Genomic DNA, 23,486 nt, shown 5'->3' on the forward strand with positions numbered 1-23,486 from the left:
CGGCCCCGGGCGTGGTTAAATCTGTTAGCACAAAGTCTCGTCTCGCGGGACATGAAAGTATCTCTCTGAAAAAGTCATGTCTCGTCCCAGGCTAAAAAATCTTGTCTCGTCCCAGGATATTTTTATTATAATAGAGAGATGTTGTACTTTTTATTTTCAGATAATAATGTTTTATGTTATTGTTTTCATAGTCACTTAAAACAGAGACAGATACCATTGAAAAAAGTCTATACGCAGAGTGAACAGAAACAGCAATACAAAATCGTCAGCATGCACACATGTTCTTTATTAACATTAATACTAACTTGGAAACCACCATGATATTGAAAAGTGCAATACACAAATAAAAAGATCAAAATTTGCCTTCTTAAGCTGTAACATAACACTCCGACTGTAGACACAGTGCTCTCAACTTACATGATTAATTGTATACCCTTTTCTCTTTTAGTAAGAGTAATACTCACTGGCAGCGATTAGCTACATTTTAAGGAGAACAAGAAAATGAGAAAAGCATGAACAAAATTTTGTCATTATTTTAAAAGCTGTGCTTCTGATTACAGTAGACTTAGTTTTCCCTGACACCTAAGCTTCGTCTTCCCCCTCATCCTCCTCAAATTCACCCTGTTCATCTGCAGTTGCATCTTGATATTGCTGATACTCAGAGACCAAGTCATTCATGTTGCTTTCAGCCTCTGTGAATTCCATTTCATCCATACCTTCACCGGTATACCAGTGTAAGAAGGCTTTCCTACGGAACATAGCTGTGAACTGCTCAGAAATTCTCTTGAAAAGCTCCTGGATCGCGGTGCTATTGCCTATGAAGGTCGCAGACATTTTGAGCCCTCGGGGTGGGATGTCGCATACAGCTGTCTTCACATTATTGGGAATCCATTCTACAAAGTAGCTGCTGTTTTTGTTCTGAACATTGAGCATCTGCTCATCAACTTCCTTCATAGACATTCTTCCTCTGAACATGGCAGCTACAGTTAAGTATCTCCCATGACGGGGATCACATGCTGCCATCATATTTTTCGCATCAAACATTTGCTGAGTTAGCTCTGGTACAGTTAAGGCACGATACTGTTGGCTGCCACGGCTTGTCAGTGGGGCAAAACCAGGCATAAAGAAATGAAGACGGGGAAAAGGCACCATATTTACTGCTAGTTTGCGTAAGTCGGCATTCAGTTGGCCAGGAAAGCGAAGACAGGTGGTGACACCACTCATGGTAGCTGATACCAGGTGGTTGAGGTCTCCATAAGTTGGAGTAGTAAGCTTGAGTGTACGGAAGCAAATATCATATAAGGCCTCATTATCGATGCAGTAGGTCTCATCAGTGTTCTCCACCAGCTGATGCACAGAGAGTGTTGCATTGTAAGGTTCAACCACAGTGTCTGAAACCTTTGGTGATGGCATGACGCTAAATGTGTTCATTATACGGTCAGGGTATTCTTCTCGAATTTTGCTGATTAGCAGAGTGCCCATACCAGAACCAGTCCCTCCACCGAGAGAGTGGGTGAGCTGGAATCCCTGCAGACAGTCACAGCTCTCTGCCTCTTTCCTTACCACATCCAGAACTGAATCCACTAACTCTGCTCCTTCTGTGTAATGACCCTTGGCCCAGTTGTTGCCGGCACCGCTCTGACCTAAAGGAAGATTATAAATAGTTTTATATTACTTAAGTATTATCAAACACATAATTGTTAACAATGTAAAGTATTATATATTTAATTAAAACCTGGAACAATATGAAGAGTCATTTTGTAACAGCTAAACCACCTGTTGACTCATGACTCATGAGACAGCTAGAACAAGTTTGTTAATTACATAACTGTTAATAAACTTAACAAAAATCTACAAAAGTTTAGAGCAGCATTCATCTTCTTTTACCAGCATATTGTTGATTTAAGTACTGATGCTAAGCATCTACTTGATGACATTTACAGTATCATCATATATTGAATATTCTTATCATCCAGGTTGGGAGGGCCTCTCTCTTCTGCTGATCTCAGCTTCAAACTCTAAATGTTTTTGAGAATAACATCTAACTATATCCATCTTCTTACACATATTTATTGTATGTGTTAAAAATAAACATAACCTGTTGCAAGGGAAAACCCCTTCTGTAACATCAGACTGGCATTCAAACACATCAAGGGACTAGTGGTAAAAGTGAACAATACATTGTTTCAGGCGCTGCATGCACTCTGTTTTTTAATTACGACAATAGTGTCTGAATTGAAGTAAGGCTGGAAATATTGCCAGTCATGTCTGTGAAACTACACATTACAAAATTTTGAGTTCAAAGTAAACAATGTGTCTGTCTCCATCAAAAGGAGAGTTGATCACGAACTACCATAAGAGATGCAGATTTCAATACTCAAAACACCCAATTCAGTCAGATTAGTCTGCAGTACCTTTCCTGGCCTGAAAGAAATCTAGAGACAGAGAAGGATTATCTCTGGGGGTTATTTAATCCCCCATTACCCTAGGTGGCAGCTTCCCCCAGACAGGGCACCTTGGGAGATGTACTCTTGGTGGGCAGCCCTGTCGGGGAGTGTGTAGGTTCCATCCGGGTTAGCTATAATTAGGGTGCACACCTGGAAGGAGGTTCCACCTGACCCAGAAGTGCTTCCAGGCAGTAGTCATTTGACACTGGAAGTACTTCCAAGTCCTGGAATAATAGGAGCCAGCCAGCCTCATACAGGTGAGCTGAGTCTGGAGGAGATGCCTGGAGAAGAGAGATAGGAATTATTGTGGTAGGAAGTCTGTTTAAGGAGGATTAAGGCCTGTATAAGGTACAGTAATCCCTCCTCCATCGCAGGGGTTGCATTCCAGAGCCACCCGCGAAATAAGAAAATCCGCGAAGTAGAAACCATATGTTTATATGGTTATTTTTATATTGTCATGCTTGGGTCACAGATTTGCGCAGAAACACAGGAGGTTGTAGAGAGACAGGAACGTTATTCAAACACTGCAAACAAACATTTGTCTCTTTTTCAAAAGTTTAAACTGTGCTCCATGACAAGACAGAGATGACAGTTCCGTCTCACAATTAAAAGAATGCAAACATATCTTCCTCTTCAAAGGAGTGCGTCCGTCTCACAATTAAAAGAATGCAAACATATCTTCCTCTTCAAAGGAGTGCGCGTCAGGAGCAGATAATGTCAGAGAGATAGAGAAAAGCAAACAAATCAATAGGGCTGTTTGGCTTTTAAGTATGCGAAGCACGCGGCACAAAGCAGTTGAAGGCGGCAGCTCACACCCCCTCCGTCAGGAGCAGAGAAAGAGAGAGAGACAGATAAAAACAAACAACCAAAAATCAATACGTGCCCTTCGTGCTTTTAAGTATGCGAAGCACCGTGCAGCATGTCGCTTCACGAAGCAGCTGCACAGAAGGGAGCAAAGTGAAGATAATCTTTCAGCATTTTTTGACGAGCGTCCGTATCGTCTAGGTGTGCGAACAGCCCCCCTGCTCACACCCCCTACGTCAGGATCAGAGAAAGTCAGTGCAAGAGAGAGAGAGAGAAAAGTAAGTTGGGTAGCTTCTCAGCCATCTGCCAATAGCGTCCCTTGTATGAAATCAACTGGGCAAACCAACTGAGGAAGCATGTACCAGAAATTAAAAGACCCATTGTCCGCAGAAATCCGCGAACCAGCAAAAAATCCGCGATATATATTTAAATATGCTTACATATAAAATCCGCGATGGAGTGAAGCCGCGAAAGGCGAAGCGCGATATAGCGAGGGATTACTGTATTGGGTTTAATAAAGCAACTCTTATGAAAGCATTCTGGGTTTGAGGAGCTACAGTGCCCTCTAGTGTCCAGTATACAGTATATATGCCATATATGTATATATATATATATATATATGCATATGGAAGAGAAGGTCTGTTGTACGGTTTGCATATTTGCAGCTGGAGATCCACAAAGGGAGAAAAATGAATCACGTATCATAATGTACATTTTATTCCTGAGCTTTCAACCCCTGCCAGGGGTCTTCATCAGAGGATAATGCTCAGACGTACAAGAATCAAAGGCAATATAAGTGCTCCCCCCTCCTGACCACACTGACTTAGCCAACTCCCCCCACCCCCATGTAATTTTTTGCTGTATATTGCCTTTGATTCTTGTAAGTCTAAGCATTATCCTCTGATGAAGACCCCTGGCAGGGGTTGAAAGCTCAGGAATAAAAACTACTTTATGATATGTGATTCATTTTTCTCCCGTTGTGGATCTCCAGCTGCAAATATATATATATATATATATATATATATATATATATATATATATATATATATATATATATATATATGTATATACATATATATGTACTAGTCATTTAGCCCGTTACAATAACGGGCGCTAGAACAGTAGTGCATAAACATTAGTAGGAACAGTCTATATTAAATGGCAAGGGACTTTGACCTCATTCTTTTTGTTGGTCGTATTTTTCTTTCTTTCAGCCTTTCTTTTGTTGATGTTTACCTGCTGAGCTGACCGTTCTTCGTGGGCTGCCGCTGTGTATTGTGTGTCTAATTTTCTGTGACAGTAATACTGTCTTGTACGGCTCTATTCAATAAGGGCGCGCACAAAAAGGCGAGCCTCAAAAGGGCGACCTCAATCGCCTTTTTGTGCGCGCCTTTATTGAAGGATACCGTCTTGTACGTCCGCTGGCTTGTACGTCCGTAATATACCTTTAATTTTCTCTGGCGGTAATACAGGCGTGCGCGTCGGTAATATGCCTTTAATCTCCTCTGACAGTAATACTGGCTTGTATGTGGCTGTAATATGCGTCACTGTATTGTGTACCTTTAATTTCCTCTTGCAGTAATACTGGTTTGTATTTCCGTAAAACGCCTCTAACTTTCTCTGACAGTAATATCGCGCATCGCACCGTGCCCCACGCATGTGCACTTCATCAGAAGACACCCACACACGGACACCTGGACGTACATAGGGATTTTATATATATAGATATGTATATGCCATATATGCCATATAGTAATGCAATAGTAAAAATGATTGAAAGATATCATAGCCGCCAGAATAGTCTCTCAAACGTGTGGAGCCAAGTAACTGCAGTGGTATATGTGTGTATGTGACTGTACCTTCTTTGGTCACACTCTTTACAACATAAAAAATAAGCTTTAGGCTACTGAGCTCCTGAAATGATAACAGCAATTTTAGCTTTTTATTTTTATTTTCTAGCAGAACATTGCCCAGAGCATTACACTGCCTCTGCTGGCTTTTTCTTCCCATAGTGCATCCACCTTTCTTACCCTCATAAACCATACGCGCACACCCAGCCATCCACATGATCTAAAAGAGAATGTTAATCATCAGAACAGGCCTCCTTCTTCCATTGCTTGATGGGCCAGATTAAGCAAAAAAAGATTAAGAGGTAATATGATTAAGTGTTTAAAATTATAAAAGGAAATAGTACAGAGGATCAAGACTGTAAGTTTAAAATAAATTCTTCAATTAGAACATGGAGACATGGTTGAAAATTTGTTAAGGGGCAGACGTCATACAAAAGTTATAAAGCTTTTCTTCATCCAAATAACCATAGACACATGGAATAAGCACAAAGTAGTAGTGGAGAGTGGGACTTTAGCAACCTTCACATCTCAACTTTATTCTATTTTGTTCAACCTAACTAAATAGAATGAATGTACTTGTGCTGAATTGTCTGTTTTCATCACAGTTGTTCTAATGGAACAAATATAACAGGTAAACAGGTGAAAACTGCTTAACTCAGCACTGGGGTCACATATCTTGAGACCTCTACCTAGTGCCATCTTTTTGTCCTCCTAGCAACCTGTATAAAATGTTTCAATTTAGGCAAGTATATTCCAAAATCACCTTCCCTTACCTGTGTCGACCAACTCTAACAGGGTCATCTTACAGTTTTTTTCATTTGATTCACTTCTAGAGAGAATCAAATGCTTATCCTGGCAGAACACTCATATAAATTCTCCTGGCTTACTTTTCCTCAATTTATTTGGCCTCGATGTGCATGAATGGAATGGATGCATTTATTGAAGCTATTGTGCAGCTTCAGTTAAACTGACATAGTATGGTGCTGAGGACTTCTCACAGTTTATTATTTTAAGCTGATAGGAAACATACAAATACACCAAATATTCAGTAATAATGTAAATATATACACTTGTTCAATGGAGAAACAATCGTCAAAACTAGACCTTTAGAAACTCTATGATTATTTTAAATGTATTGCATGCAGTTAAATATCTTCATGAAGGAACTGTGATGCAATTGGACAAAAAAGAAAGAAAGACAGAGATTGCCAATATGCAAATTTCAGTCTGCTGATATTTTAGAGAATGCTTACCAAACACAAAATTATCAGGCCTGAAAATCTGTCCAAAAGGTCCAGACCTGACTGAGTCCATTGTGCCAGGCTCAAGATCCACAAGGATGGCACGAGGAACATATTTGTTACCTGTGGGTGGAACAAAATGGCATTATTAAGAAACAGAGCTAATGAGTGTTCACTAACAAATTAGCTTTCATACAAAATCAGCCTCCCACTGGAGCTAAAGGATAAATGGAGGAGATTCCATTACCACAGAAAAGGGGCCAGTGCCAGATAAGCAGTGGAAGCTGCATTATATTTTCATGGTCTCCATGAAGCTGGGAAAGAAATGACATAATCCAGCATTCCCTGTATTGCCTAATCCTCGTACCTTTAATGCACAATATTTTTTATACTCAAAGTGGAGTGGCTTTGAATGAGGAGAGATAATATATCCACACCTGCTGGGGAAGGCTGACTGGATGCTTTATTAAATATTTTACTAAATTCTCAAATCCAGGAATGCAGGTAAAATTGCTGGTAAGGATTTTCAAATAGGCAACTGGTTAAATGTTCTAGGAAACTTTAGTTTTGATACTTTAATAATGAGATAAAAGGAGACAGTGCAGGAGTCCAGCAGGGACTGCTGCAACAATTTTTTTTTTACAGACTTTGTCATAGAATTATAATGACGCAATACTTCAACTTTGTATCTCATCATCAAGTAACCTAACATCCACCCACCCATCCATTTTCTATTTTTGCTTTTTCCAATGCGGGATTGCAGGGGTCAGAAACTCTCTTGCCAGCACTGGGTAAGATGCAGGAACCAGTTCTGAACAGGGCACCAGTCCACTGCAGAGCACAACCACATAATACACATTAATAAATCTGCCCCTACATTGGGACAGTTTAGATCTGACTATAAGCCTGACATGTTTTTATATTTATTTATTAACGTGGGAGGAAAACCAGAGTGCTCAGAGCTACACGGGGAATACATGCAAACTACAAACAGAAAGAAACTGAGCTGAGATTTGAACCCTGGTTTCTGGAGCTGTGAAGCAGCAGCAGTTACCACCTACAAATAAATTAACATTGGAATACACAGCATGCAATGCCATTGTATAATAGAATATATGATATGATAAGATATGATTGGATGTGGTACAAGGAAACATAGTACAGTAGCTAGTGCTGCTGCCTTACAGTTCGAGAAGACTGGGTTCAAATCTTAGCCTAACCAGTATCTGTTTGGAATGTGTACCTTCTTCTCCATATCTTTGTGGATATTTCTCCTACATCCCAGTGATATGCAAGTTATGTCAATGGGTGACTTCAAACTGGCCATGCAGGACTAAACAACTATATGCACCCTGTCTATGGTTTATTCTGTTCTTGTTCATGATGCTGCTGGAACAGGCTCCTCCTTGGCACAATGTGTTAATGGACAAAGTACAGATGGATGAATGATAAATTGACTACTTTAAAGGAGCTGGAAGAACAATTAAATTCATCTACATGAAGTTGAGGCTTTATCTGTTTCTGAGACCTCTTTTGTGACAATGTAATCTGTGACAGCATTCTCATCTTGGATTATCCAACCTGTTTATGTTTGAGTTGAAACATTGGGGAATTCAAAATGGTTGTTGTTTTAGCTGTGTAGCCTTGTTTTCAGTTCTGTAATACTGTCTACATAGTACCCTAAGAGGACAAGGCACATAAAGGAATGTGCCAACTATGAATATTTTCTAATCTACCACTGAATGAGATAACATACTGTAAGTATTGATATCAGATTCCTCAAATATATGGACACAGTCACAAGTTAAAAAAGCAATGAATCTAAGATACAACATACCAGTGGCTTCATTGTAGTAAACGTTAATTCTTTCCAATTGCAAGTCACCGTCCCCATGGTAGCTACCTGTAGGATCAATGCCATGCTCATCGCTGATCACTTCCCAAAACTGTAACATAAAAGAATTATTTTATTATAGGTAGAATGTTAATTTCATGCATTGCCTTTGGAAACTACCAGATTAAAACAGAACAAAACATGATTATATTATCACCTTTGAATCCCTTTAGATCATAAAAGATTAATAAAATGCTGATGCAGAAAATGACTTGTTTCAGGGAACATTTTTATTTAATGCTCAACAAATTAGATTGATGTGAAGACATTCCAGTAAGTGAGAAAGAAGAAAACAGTTAACAGAATCAATGAATCTATCAAACCAGAAAAGAAATAAAAAGGCAGATACAGAATTTGGAGTCCATAAGCAGCTTGGCGTGTTCGACTGAATAATGCAGAGGAATATTTTAGTGGATGTAACAATACGATGACACCTCGTCTGGTCGGATTCATTAAGTCTGCCCCGACCGCACCCATTTCTACAGCTATGAAAAAAAGGTGGTTTCTCCCCCGCATTCTTGCAACAACGCTCATTTCTTTAACATTTTTTATATTTTTATTTTTTAAGTATTTGCTGCACGGAACATGGCCACAGCAAATGTGAGCATACAGGTGGCAAGTCGTTCCCAAAAATGATGGGTATGAATACATAATGAGCTGTGGAGCACATTAACTAGTTACCTCTATTCGTCTTTATTCATTGTTTCACCCACTCCACACATACAGAAAACTAAAGTTTGTAACGACTCCTGCTTAATTTTCAAACAAGTGCAGATTTATGAGAACAAAGAAAAGATAAGTATAAAAGACCACTGTAGTTGCGGCATAACTGCAAAGCACCGTAAAAGCAAATTCTGCGCTAATCGGGCTTGAAATGACAAATCGACCTTCCTTTTTAATCGGTCTCTACTGTACCTTTGCCCCGATCTGGTTTCCGCATTGGCCAGCCTGGATGTGCACGATCTCACGCATGATTGCGACCCCTGCTCGCTAGTTCGCCGGTGCTCCCTTCTGCTCTGCTCTTTTCTGCAATGGTCCCGTATCCAGTAAATTGGGATGCATCGCTCCCCCTCACTTGACACGAGCCGCGTTGCCTCTTCTGATTGGGCAGCGCAAGTCCTCCTGTCTGCCGGAGCTCTCAGATACAGCCAGTCAGCGGAGAACAGCTTGATGCAGCGCCAGCGTGGTACCCTAGGGGATTTGGAATATCAGTGGAAGGAAATTAAAAAAATAATAATTAAATAATTTGCATGAACTTCATATATTTATTTAAATGCCATTTACTTCCTAAATTCCAGTCAAAGCAATTTACATTTGCCAGTCTTGCATGTAACAAAAGTGTATTAAAAAACATTTTAATCAGGGCTGTCTCCACTTACATCTGTAAGCGACATTTATGCAAAATAAAAACAAAGATAAAAATTTGTCTGTTATGGCCACATCAAATTACGCTGAAGATTTTAAAAACAGGCGAAAGAATGGAGGGCAAACTGAAAGAAAGAAATAACTCTGAAGGGTGAATAGCCAAGAGTTGCAAAAGCTGACGTGCTGAAAATAAGAAGAAAGGCAAGGCTAAAATACTGGTTAGCAGTTCTTTGCTAGTGATGTGTGAGAGTCGAGTTAAGGAAACAGTCTAACGTCTGTGCTTTTTTTTATTATTGGTATCTTTGAAATTTTATGTCAGGCCACAAAGAATTCTGGCTGCAATTAAAAGTAATGAAATAATGAGCAAATTCATTTTCAGAAATCTTTTGATTCTTCACTGGGCTAAAATTCTATTAACAGACTGTAAGCTTGTTCTAAGTGTGCTGGGTATGGTAGGTAAAACCCATTATTTCTGCCAGTTCTCATTTTACTTCATTTGCATTGTTCTGTTTCAGCTATGCCAACTTAAGGTTTGGTGCTATTTTCCATTTTTGGAACTTCTGTATCATTGACCTTAGCATATTGTTCTGACTATAACCTGTTGACTGATTTTTCCCAGCTTTTCACAAACATTCCTACTTACTTGGGTTCCCAAAAACTATTTGATATTGTAGACACAGGCTTCAGCTCCTCACAAGACAAAAGCTGGAAAAAGCCCATTCAGTAAATGAATATTTGGAACTAGTCAATTTAGTATTTGTTTTGCTTTGCTTTTCATCATGGGTGCATTTAGTTAGCAGCAAATATAATGAATAATTAGTATGTCACTGTGATTTATGCTTTAGATGATTATGCCGACATATGAGTTTTTTGCTATATTTTTATACATAAGATTTAGCTTGCATTTACACACCTATGTAAATATACTTTACCTTGTATTGGGAACATGAGATACTATATAAGCTGCAGAACAAGTCGTTTTGAAATATAGGCATTCAATGAGAAATCTTCTTTCGGCTGCTCCCGTTAGGGGTTGCCACAGCGGATCATCTTTTTCCATATCTTTCTGTCCTTCCATATCATCACCAAGTCCTTCTGTGAGAACCCTAAATACAAAGAGGACTATTTCATTTATGTTAGGTAGAATGCCCAGAGGGGACTGGGCGGTCTCGTGGCCTGGAACCCCTGAAGATTTTATTTTTTTCTCCAGCCGTCTGGAGTTTTTTTTTTTTTTTTTTTCTGTCCCTCCCTGGCCATCGGACCTTACTCTTTTTCTATTTTAATTAATGTTGTCTTATTTTAATTTCTTACTTTCTTTTATTTTTCTTTTCTTCATTATGTAAAGCACTTTGAGCTACATTTTTTGTATGAAAATGTGCTATATAAATAAATGTTGTTGTCCTCTGCATCTTGTTCTGTTACACCCATCACCTGCATGTCTTCACTCACCACATCCATAAACCTTCTCTTAGGCCTTCCTCTTTTCCTCTTGCCTGGCAGTTCTGTCTTTAACATCCTCTTCCCAATATACCCAGCATCTCTCCTCTGCACATGTCCAAACCAATGCTATCTCACCTCTCTGACTTTGTCTCCCAACCGTCCAACCTGAGCCGACCCTCTAAAATACTCATTTGTAATCCTGTCCATCCTCGTCGCACCCAATGCAAATCTTAACATCTTTAACACTGGCACCTCCAGCTCTGTCTCCTGTTTTCTGGCCAGTGCCACCGTCTCCAACCCATATAACATAGCTGATCTCACTACTGTCCTGTAGACCTTCCCTTTCAATCTTGCTGATACCCATCTGTCACAAATTACTCCCGACACTCTTCTCCACCCATTCCACCCTGCCTGCACTCTCTTTTTCACCTCTCTTCCAGAATCCCCATTACTCTGTACTGTTGATTCCAATTATTTAAACTCATCCACCTTTGTCAACTCTACTCCCTGCATCATCACCATTCCACTGACTTCCCTCTCATTTACACACACATATTCTGTCTTGGACCTAAAGACCTTCATTCCTTTTCTCTCTAGAGCATATCTCCACCTCACCAGGGTCTCCTTAACCTGTTCCCAACTCTTGTTGCAGATAACAGTGTCATCCGAAAATATCATAGTCCACAGGTACTCCTGCCTAATCTCCTCTGTCAACCTGTCCATCACCATTGCAAATAAGAAAGGGCTCAGAGCTGATCTCTGCTATAATCGCACTTCCACCATAAATGCATCCGTCACTCCTACCACAGACCTGACCACTGTCACGCTTCCCTTGTATTTATCCTGTACCACTCTTACATACTTCTCTGCCACTCCTGACGTCCTCATACAATACCACAACTCTTCTCGAAGCACCCTGTTATATGCTTTCTCTAAGTCCACAAAACCACAATGCAGTTCCTTTTGGCCTTCTCTATACTTCTCCATCAACAACCTTAGAACAAAACATCTCATCTGTGGTGCTATTTCCCAGCATGAAACCATACTGCTGCTTGCTAATCTTCACCTTTCATCCTAACCTAGCTTCCACTACTCTTTCCCATAACTTCCTGCTGTGACTGATTTATCCCTCTGTACTTACTACAGTTCTGCACAACACCTTTATTCTTAAAAATCAGTATCGGTACACTTCTTCTCGACTCCTCAGGCATCCTCTCACTTTCCAAGATTGCACTAAACAATTTGGTTAAAAACTCCACTGCCATCTCTCCTAAATTAACTCCATGGTTCCACAGATATGACATCAAGACCAACAGCCTTTTCATTCTCCGTCCTCTTCATAACTGTCCTTACTTTCTCCTTGATAATCTGTTGCACTTCCTAGTTCACTATCTCCACATCATCCAACCTTTTCTCTCACTGTTTCCTTTATCAGCCTCTCTACAGTAAGTACTCTTTCCATCTGCTCAACACACTCTCATTTGTGAGTATATTTCCATCATTATACTTTATTACCTTAACGTGCTGCACATCTTTCCCAGCTCGGTCCCTCTGTCTAGCCGATCGGTACTGGTCTTTTTCTCCCTCTTTAGTGTCCAACCTCTCATACAACTCATCATACTCCTTATCTTTAGCCTTTGCCACCTCTCTCTTCACCTTACGCCTTATCTTCTTTTGCTCCTGTCTGCTTTCTTCATTTCTCTGACTATCCCACTTCTTTTTCACCAGCCTCTTCCTCTGTATATTTTTCTGCACTTCCCCATTCCACCACAAGGTTTCTTTGTCCTCCTTCCTTTGTTCAGATGTCACACCAAGCACCCTGCTAGCTGTCTCTCTTACTACTTCTGCAGTAGGTGCTCAGCTATCTGGTAACTCTTCACTGCTACCCAGTGCTTGTCTTTCCTCCTCCCTAAACTCTGCCTTACAGTCTCCCATTTTCAACTTCTGCTATTTGATCCTTGACTCTGCCCTCACTCTCCTCCTCTTCTTGATCTCCAGCATCATCCTACAGACCACCATCCTATGCAGCCTAACAACATTTTCCTCTGACACCACTTTCTAGTCTTCAGTCTCGTTCAGACTGACTCTCCTGCATAGGATATAATCCACCTGTGTGTATCGTCCTCCACTCTTGTACTTCACCCTGTGTTTCTCTCTCTTCTTAAAATACATATTCACCATAGCCATGCCCATCCTTTTTTAAAAATCCATTACCATTTGACCTTTTTCATTCCTCTCCTTGACACCATATATGCTATCACCTCCTCATCCCCTCTGTTCCCTTCACCAACATGTCCACTGAAATCCATTTCAATCACCACTATCTCTCCATGGGTACATGTCCATCACTTCATCCAACTCACTCCAAAAATCTTCTTTCTTATCCACTGCACACTTAACTTATGCATATGCACTAACAACATTCATCCACTTAACTTATGCATATGCACTAACAACATTCATCATCACACCTTCAGTTTCCAGCTTCATAATCAACACTCTGTCCAAACTCTTTTTACCTCCAAAACACTCTCGGCATACTGTTCCTTCAGGATAAACTCTACCCATTTCTCCTCCATCCACACCATGGTAGAACAACTTGAACCTATCTCTGATACACCTGGCCTTACTCCCTTTCCATCTTGTCTCTTGCATGCACAATATATCAACCTTTCTTCTCTCCATCATATCGGCTAACTCTCTCCCTTTACCGGTCATACAGCCAACCATATATCCATTAGTTTTTATGAATTCAAATTTCAGATTAATTGCTGTCATTTTGGAGTCTGCCCATTGTTCAATATGCAAATTTTCCCTTCTTCTCTCATCCCAAAGACATGCATTTTGGACAAAAATATACTTTAAATTGGCTCCATGTGAGTGACTGTGGCCTGCAATAAACTGTCATTTTATACAGGCATGCCTGCTTTGTAAACAGTGCTTATTGAAATGGCACTCCCTCATTGTGGTCCTTATGTCAACTGAAATACATTCACTAAATGAATAAAAGAATTCATTTATTACAGTTGCTCTTTATTACAATAAGGAGTTACATAAAAGGTTTAATTGACATATTACTTCCTTTGCCTAGAACATATAATTAGAAACTTTATTTATTATACATTGGATCTGAAATGTAAAAAAAAAATTTATAGACTACTGTATGCATCTCTATTTTTTTTTTTTTTAAACAAATACCAGTTTTATTTTATTAATTTTCATTGTAATCATTCCATACAAACAGATCCATTTATAACCCAACAAATTTGAAAACAAATCAAACCCCACCCCCTGAGAAGGAGAGCTTAGTAAGGAAAATTTCTTTAAGCTTTTTAATAAGGCAACATTAGACAAAAGAAGGGGAGAAGTAAATATCTATATAAATAAGAGATGAGAAGGGAGTTAAATACAATAATAGTTAATTCTCTTATTCTAAAATAATATTGATTAAATCCTGCCAAGTTTTGAAAAAATTTTGTACAGATCCTCTAACTGAAAATTTGATTTTTTTCCAATTTCAAATAATATAAAACATCAGTTTCCCACTGACTTATAAGAGGAGAATTAGGATTCTTCCAATTTAACAAAATAAGTCTGCGTGCCAAGAGTGTAGTGAATGCAATCACCGTTTGTTTGTCCTTCTCCAATTCAAGTCCATCTGGAAGGACACCAAACACAGCTGTTAGTGGGTTAGGAGGGATTGTGACCCAAGGCTGTCTGAGAGGCACTTAAAAATTTTTGTCCAAAATGATGTTAGTTTGGTGCAGGCCCAGAACATGTGACCCAGTGAGGCAGGAGCTTGGTTGCAGCGCTCGCAGGTTGGATCCTGGCCTGGAAACATTTTGGACAGTTTTAAGCGAGACAGATGAGCTCGATATATAATTTTTAGTTGAATAATTCTATGCTTTGCGCATATAGAACTCGAGTGAATTCTTTGCTTTGCTACCTTCCACTCCTTTTCTGATATATTGATTAAGAGATCTTCTTCCCAATGTCCTCTTGGATCTTTGAAAGGTAGGGACTCTAATAAGATTTTATATATTGCGGAAATAGTGTTTGTTTCCTCGGAATTGAGCAGTATTTTTTCCAGCATTGTGGAGGGTGCAAGGTGGGGGAAATCGGGCAATTTCTGTTTAACAAAATTTCTAATTTGAAGATAGTAAAAGAAATGTGTAGCTGGGAGGTTAAATTTTGAACGTAATTGTTCAAAAGATGTAAATATGTTGTCTATATAAAGATCTCTGAGCATTTTAATCCCAAAACTTTTCCAGGTATTAAAAACTGGATATACTTGCGAAGGTTGAAAGAGGTGGTTCCCTTGCAAAGGTGCCACTGATAAAAGATTTTCCATCTTAAAATGCTTCCTAATTTGGTTCCATATTCTGAGTGAGTAAAGCACAATTGGGTTATTAGTATATTTGCGATAACTTTCATTTATTGGAGAGCAGAGCAGGGAATATAAAGAAGTACTACAGGATTTTACTTCTATTGCAGACCAAGCCTGTGTATGTGCATTTATTTGTGTCCAGGTTTTTATGGCTTGTATGTTTGCTGCCCAGTAATAAAACTGAAAATTAGGTAAAGCCATGCCACCTTCTGCCTGAGGTCTTTGTAGGGTCGCTCTTCGGATACGTGGGTGTTTTGAGTTCCAAATGAATGAGGTTATTATTGAATCTAACTGTTTAAAAAACGATTTATTGATATATATTGAAATGTTTTGAAATAAAAAGAGAAGTTTAGGAAGGATATTCATCTTAACAATGTTAATTCTTCCGGCTAGAGAGAGATGAAGGGTTGACCATCTATGCAAGTCTTGCTTAATTTTTTCCATACAGACGCCAAAATTTTGTTGATAAAGAGCTTTATGTTTACTTGTGATATTTACCCCTAGGTATTTAAACTGATCTGCTATGGTAAAAGGTAGGGTGTCTAATTTAATATTATATGCTTGTGAGTTCACTGGAAAGAGTATACTTTTATTCAGATTAATTCTAAGACCAGATATCTTTTGAAATTCTGTTAGTGCTGTTAAAACAGCAGGGGACAGTGTTTTCTGGGTCCGATATATATAAGACCATATCATCTGCATATAGAGAAATTTTTCTGTTCCAGTCCTTCTCTGACAATCCCCTTTATCTGATGAGAATTTCGGCAGTGAACCGCCAGTGGTTCAATAGCGATTGCAAACAACAGTGGCGACAAGGGACATCCTTGTCTGGTACCACGTTCTAGTTTAAAGTAGTCTGAGCAAATTTTATTAATACAAACTGAAGCTTCTGGACTGGTATACAGTAGTTTAATCCAAGCACAAATATTCGGGCCAAACCCAAATTTCTCCAATGCAGTGAAAAGGTAATTCCATTCGATCATGTCAAATGCCTTTTCTGCGTCTAATGATAGTAATATCTCTGGGGTGTTTGATTTTGCTGGTGAATATATAACATTAAACAAGCGTCGGAGATTTGAAGATAGATGTCGGCCTTTAATAAATCCAGTTTGATCTTGTGATATTACCGAGGGCAGCACTTTCTCCATCCTTCTAGCTAGGATTTTTGAGAGTATCTTAACATCATTATTCAGGAGTGAAATTGGTCTATATGATGCACATTGTAACAAGTCCTTATTTTGTTTAGGAAAGACGGTGATTAATGCTTGTCGAAATGTTTGAGGTAGTATTTGGTGGTCTTTAGCTTCTGTAAATGTTACCAATAAGAGTGGAGCTAGCTGAGTGGAGAATTTCTTATAAAACTCTACGGGGTAACCATCAGGGCCTGATGATTTCCCGCTTTGTAGTGACTTTATAGCATCTAGTAATTCTGTTAGCGTTAGAGGTTTATCTAGTTCCTCAGCACTTAAAGCATCTATTTGTGGTATTTGTGAATTATCCAGAAATGCATTAGATTGCGTGTTGTCTTCTTTGGGCTCAGTGGAATATAAAGACTTATAGTAATCTCTAAATGTGTGCATTATTTTTATTATGGTCGATGATTTCTTCTCCATTCTTGTTGGTGATTACTGGTATTGCATTGTGAACTTCTTGTTTATGAATTTGTTGAGCTAAAAGCTTATTAGCTTTTTCTCCGTGTTCATAGTAATGCTGTCTAGACTTATAAATAAGTTGTTCAGTTTCTTTAGTTGTTAAGATGTTAAGTTCTGTATGCAGGGCCTGCCTTTTCCTGTGAAGAGCTTCACTTGCATCTCTATTTTAAGTAGGGGGATGGCAGTCAAATCCCATCTGTTCTTTGGCAAAGGATTATAAAAATGAACCTCCTCCTCCACTCATGATGGAACAATTTGAATGATGGGCAATCATTAACAATTGACTAATTTCAAGCTCTTGACACATGAAATCAATATCCCATCTTTGCAATGAATTCCACTGTCATTCAACTCTGGCTTCCCAGCATATTCCAAAGAAGTGCATACTAGACAAATTGGTGACGCTAAATTGGTAAATTGTTGCCATTCTTAATGTAAATACCTACATGCAGATACATAATGAAAATAAAAAATATGGTTTAAAAAATTAATCCAGGTGTTCTGAGTTAGCAGCACACCAAAAATCACAAAAAGATAGAAATTAAAAGACCCTGATTCTTTTCTGTCTTACAGTATGTCTTTTACCCTAAGGAATTCACTAGAAGCCTGGCCAGTAAATGGTCAAGTCTAATGAATAGGGTCTTTTATTTTATTTTTGAATTCTTTGCCAGTATTAATATTTCTTCTTGGTTGTTATTAAGATATTATAGTGAGAAAGTGGCTGGTGCTATTACCCCATACTTCCAAGATCTGGGTTTAATGCTCAGGGAGGTTGCTGTGTGTTCAGATGGCTTTTTTGTCAGTAGTGTGGCATCTTCCAGTGTTTAGGCAAATTGGCCAGGCAAGAGTTTGTGTCAGTGTGTGGAAGACTATGCTAACCCTGTAAATGGCAAAGGCAGGTTCAGGAATGGACATAAGTACAATATCATTAATTTCTTAATCTAAAATATGAAGTGAAAATACCAGCAATCTTTGTTTTTTCTATTAAAATTTTATGGCCATCTTTTTTTAATTTTTTTTTATTTTACAAAGATGTAATTCTCCTCATTCTCAGCCATTTTCATTTAGTCCTATTTTGGCTGTTCCTTGTAATCCTTGCCCATCCTCTTCCTCAGTATTGATTCTTGGGATGTGAGTTTTCCCTTAGTGCAACATTACAACAGTGACATAATCAGTGCAACATTTTCTGGTGAATTACCCAAAAATGGCTGCATCATTTCACACCTCTGATTTTTCAAAGCTCCCACATGAAAGAGTACTTTTCACTATTAAAAGATTAGACACAGTGTGACTGTTCCCTTTAAAGCCTGATTATGTATACATTCTGGGGAGTATAATGTTTTATAGTAATCCCCTTGTACCTCAGGTTGTTTAAAATTTTTATAGTTTTTTTTTTCCTTCAGCTGATTTAGTTTTTCTGAGGAGGCTGGAATTTCTCTCCTATGTGTTGACCTGCATCTGGAAATTATGGTGAAGCCAAATTTTATATGCCTTTTCACCACCCATGTAAACTGTATTGTGTGAATTAAGTATAAATTATTTGTCATTGTTAATAGACAAAAAGTACAAATACAGTCTGTAGTGCAAATCATTTCTTGTAAAAAGGAAGGCAGTTGTGGGTATTCATCATCAGTCTTCAGGATTAGGTCTCTCAGAAGTTCCATTCTCCACATTTGGTGATTTCTCCTATGTTATACTGTAAAAGAAGTAGGGTATCATTTAATATATTTAATATATATTCCTAGCAGGCTAGAAGATGGATGGATGGATAATAGCTGTTAAACTCCCACAGAAATATGCATGACATACCTGGTTTGGAGTTACTTTTTAATTTAAAATGGTCTTTTTGTGAGGACAGGTATTTTCAAAAGTCACCATTCAATTTACTATTAACACTTTTCTCTTTGACTTAAGTGCTTTACAAAATACCACAAACTAAAAAATGCACAAAAAAAGTCATTTACAATTATAATAATCGACAAAACTGTAAATTTCAATTATAAAGATTATGCAGAAGAAAATGATTTCTAGGATTAATTTCTTCTATCAGAAAGTTTATTGCTTGCAAGCCTACAGTAGGACAATTTGCCTTCCAAACCCTTTCAGGGAAATGAAACAGTACAATGTGCAAAGCTGTCAGTGTAACGTCCAAGAATGACAGGGCAACCTGTAAATGGAGGCTTTATGATATTGTTCCATGGAAGACAGCAGTCTGTGGCAAGGACTCATCTCCCTTCTACCTGTACTGTGAAGCTTTGCACACTGTTTTTGAAGGCCATCTTGAGCAAAGGTAAGGCAGGAGTGCCTACATAAGCGAGGAAAGAATTGGGCCTTAAGAATTAGCACCAGTCTATAGATATAATTACCATCACAATATATTGTATAAATAATTATGAAAAGTGATAATGTGTAAACTGTGATACCAGCAGCTAAAGAAACAGTATGTTAAAATAACACAAGGGGACTTCCACCTTTTTAACAGCTGAGACTAATAATTCATGTTTTATACTCATTGGTAGATCATTTCAAATTTTAGGATCTTTGTTGCTAAATCTCTACCTCCAGTCACTGAATAAGGTAAAAGGAGAACAGACCTTTTCACATCTTTATAAAATTAAAAGCAGACTCTTAAATCTGTCCAATGCTTAACAGAAAGACAATAATGTGACAGTCTTGGATTAACAAAGGGAGGAATGTGACTGTGCTTCCTAATTCTTACAGTAACTGCAGATGCTAAACTGTGGATTTAAAATATAATTTCTCAAACTACTAAAAAGTAAAACATGTCAATCGATAGTTCTGGATCTGTGTTGGACTAGACCTGCTTTGTTGTAAAACACAATATATTCATTATCTTACCTGAATTACTGATAAGGACTGAAATTCCAAACTCATGCCGAAGATTGCCAGCTCAATATGAACAGCCTTTTGATGCTCTTCGTCCATGTATAAACTCTCTACTAGCCCCACTATCTCAGTCTTCAGCAAGAGCGAACTGGGTCTCAAAACTGGCCCAGGTATCCTTCAACAAGTGGGATGACGAGGTTGGCCCACTTGGCCTATCATTCATTGTAATTTTCTTAAAATTTGTGATGAGTACTCGGCTTGCTACTTGCTATGAGCCAGTGACATGAACTCTGTCTAAACTGTTGCCAAGCTTAATCTGTACACTGTTGTTTAGACACAGCTTCAAATTTGACGACATGCTTAGAAATAAAATTTATTGAAAAATAATAATTTAGTAACACAGCTTACACATTATTAGAGTACATGTCAAATGTCAATGTCATGTCCAAGTGCCAGTACCCTAGTAGGCTAGTAGCTGCTCATTTACAATGGAATAAATTATAACCGAGGTTATAATGAAAACTTCACATGATTGAAATGTTCCATTAACTTAACGATAAACTATAAATGTTCCGTCCTAATATGAAAAATTCCTATCCTGTGCTTTATAACTTTATTTCATCATACTAATAATCGCAGCTGAAAACCACTAATTATCAAATGCATAATACATAATATAAACTAATTATTAGTACCGAACAATTTAAATACTAGATATGAGATAAAATAAATTGCAATAATGTATATGCTAACCGAAATGTACCGGTATCGAAACAAAAGGCAGTTGTGACCAAATTTTTCGCTGCACAATTGTGTACTGACAACTAAAAACAACTTGATGACGCAATACGGTATACTGTATTATATAGGACTATATAAATTGCAGTACCGAACAGATAATGTTTAGTAGTTTAGAAAATTAATTTTAATGTCAAACAGTAACCTGTACATAAAATTTATTTCATGAAACGGCCGACCCATGACCAGACCAGAGTTTGCGGCCCACCGGACATTGCCCAAATGCCCTAATGGCCAGTCCGCCCCTGGTCTAGAGTGATCCGCAGATCTAACATAAAAAACTCTGGAAAAGCAAAATTGATTTGACTTTTTCTTCATCCTTTGTTCAGCTTTCGGGTTAACATAGATAGAAACCTAAAATTTAAATCATGCTTATCAACTGCATTCTAAATTTTATAATTCATCTACCATAAATCACCAGAAACCAACCTTTCCTCTAAATGTCAGATATTGAAATACACTCTCATTCTTTCTTGCATAAAGCATTAATGCTAAATGCTAATACTGGTGTTTTGATTCAGTAAAAAAACACAAGCAACATTTTATGGGTACAAGTTCTCCTTAAAAAGGGTTGTCCTTTTTTGACAAATGTTTTGGCATGCAAAAAAAAAAAAAAGTTTGTTGCTTGGCTTGTTAAAAAGATGATTCAAAATTAACACACAAATACCAGATTGCTTGGGGAGGCACACTTATTACAAGCATATGTTGCTACTAGCAGATAGCAGACATGCATCACTAACTTCAGGATATTCTACATTTCACCAACTGAATCATTACCTCCAAAATCTATACTTGGAAACATTTCTGGTAACTGAACTATTTTAAATTGTGCATTTATATTAAGACTGAAGTCGACATCAAATAAAGACAGGCTAAAAACCCCATAGTATATATGACTTCATTTATAAAGAATGGTCACAGAACATTTAAAACAAGGGAAAGGGAAAACAGTTGCAGGTGCATGTAACCTCATACTAATCAATATTTTGTGTACAGACAGATCATAGGGGTCTGGGTGGCACTTCATTGTGTAAAAGCTGCCCTAATTCTTTCTATAATGTATTATTTGTGCATGTTATTGTATGGGGGAATTCATGCTGGATGATTATTAGATTTTGGCTTATATTAGTATGGTGTAGCACTGTTATAGTTATTTTTTATGTGAGAAAATACACATGTATCAAACTGTAGTTTTGATTATTTCATGTTATTTTCATATCGTTTTGGGTGCTGAATTAAAAAATGAAAGGCATTTTCTCCATCACATAATATTTTTTTGCAAAACATAATTTTTAGCTGTTAAATAGGTTTTTGGACTATAATTGGTTAAATATCGATATTTTATGACACTGTTAATTCATTTTAATATTTTGTAAAATGAAAAGGTATGCTTAAAGCTTTGAAAATCTTCTTCAAAAAATTAACTACAATGAGCACTGTTGATTGATATATGGGGACTTGAAAGTTCTGTGTATCCTACTGGGCCAGCAGTCAGAGCATACAAAATTCCCAGGTTTTCTCTGTTTGTTGGACAGCACAGCCAAGAGGTTACGTTGGGTTCAGAAGGAATGGCCAGCTAAAAAAAGCCAGAGCTTGGTGCCATCAACATCATCAGATCTAGCTTGATAGATCCAGATAAAGTGCTGCTACCACCACTTCATATTACATTTGCTGTCAAAAGATGGATCCTTTTTATGTATTTGTGCTGAAAGTTCCATGGTTTGTCTTATAATAAACTGAAAGAGGACATTTTTGGCGAACCTGGTATTGAAAACCCATAAGGTGCTGTGTGGATGGAACAATTGGAAGAAGGTATCAGGTTACAGGTAAGGTTTTTTTTTTTCTTTAAACAGTGGTAAGACTAACAATGATGTATGCAGTTAAGACATGGGCAGTGAAGGAAGTGCAGGAGGTGAAGCTGGATGAGGCAGGAATTAGAATGTTGTGATGGATACATAAGTTCCAAAAAAGGACAGAATACTAAATGAGACCATCAGAGGTACAACAAAAGTGGGATATATATCTATGAAAATGCCAGAGATTAGGCTGATGTGGCATGGACATGTGATGAAGACAGACAATGATTAAGTGGCAAAAAGAGTAATGGAAATGGAAGTACAGGTGAAGAGAAAGTGGGGGTTACCAAAGCGGAGGTGGATGGATAAATTAAAAGAAGATCTGAAGGAAAAGGGTCTGACTAGGGAGGAGGTAAAGGACCAAGCTGTATGGGTGAGAAAAGATGAAGTGGTACAAGAAAGAATTGTATGCATGAATAAATTGTGTAATTTGTTAAAATTTAATTCAATTTCTTTTCAAGTGCGTACTTAAATGTGAAGTGATATAAATGTTTGTTGTGTTCATAAAGCAATTTTTATGAGTTTAATTTTTTAGATTACTTTTCTTTTTCCATGGAACCCTTGAGGCGATTTGAGGTTTCAGAATGTTACTTTCTATTTACAACGAGTGATGGTAAAACGCAATTTAACATGTGGTGCGTGCAGAAGGTGCAGCTATTCTATACTATTTTGCCAACTAACATGTTTTCCAATGGTACCGGCCAGCTGCTTGAACGTAATAACATATTTGAAAAGTTCATAGCAGTGGACTACAAACATCGTTAATTACTTACTCACAGACCGTCATACACTGCGCTAAGACGATGGTACCGTACGTTCCACGCCCTCTTTCTTCCTCGACACTGCTGGTGTTCGATGATTGATTGTTTCTGCCTGCGACTGCGCATCACGGACTTCACAAACCC

General features: G+C 38.1%; 1 protein-coding gene across 1 annotated transcript; it reads right to left on the reverse strand.

Moving 5' to 3' along the window:
• Positions 1-267: 267 nt before the first annotated feature.
• LOC114653606 (tubulin beta-2B chain) lies at positions 268-9,285 on the reverse strand. The gene is made up of 4 exons (XM_028804011.2): positions 9,152-9,285; positions 8,180-8,288; positions 6,355-6,465; positions 268-1,643 (listed from the first exon to the last, which is right to left on the reverse strand). The coding sequence occupies exons 1-4, from the start codon at positions 9,206-9,208 to the stop codon at positions 583-585; spliced, it is 1,338 nt and encodes a 445-aa protein (XP_028659844.1). The 5' UTR covers positions 9,209-9,285; the 3' UTR covers positions 268-582.
• Between the last annotated feature and the right edge of the window lie 14,201 nt (positions 9,286-23,486).

This window comes from Erpetoichthys calabaricus, chromosome 6 (genome assembly GCF_900747795.2).
Source record: "Erpetoichthys calabaricus chromosome 6, fErpCal1.3, whole genome shotgun sequence".
NCBI classification, from domain to species: Eukaryota; Metazoa; Chordata; class Cladistia; order Polypteriformes; family Polypteridae; genus Erpetoichthys; species Erpetoichthys calabaricus.

Bases quoted from the DNA above. Each gene is read 5' to 3' on its own strand.
- LOC114653606 (XM_028804011.2), bottom strand. From the start codon at position 9,208: ATGCGTGAGATCGTGCACATCCAGGCTGGCCAATGCGGAAACCAGATC. The intron at 8,289-9,151 runs GTACAGTAGAGA...TTTATGTTACAG, and splicing joins GAAACCAGATCGGGGCAAAG to TTTTGGGAAGTGATCAGCGA. The intron at 6,466-8,179 runs GTATGTTGTATC...TTCCACCCACAG, and splicing joins TTACTACAATGAAGCCACTG to GTAACAAATATGTTCCTCGT.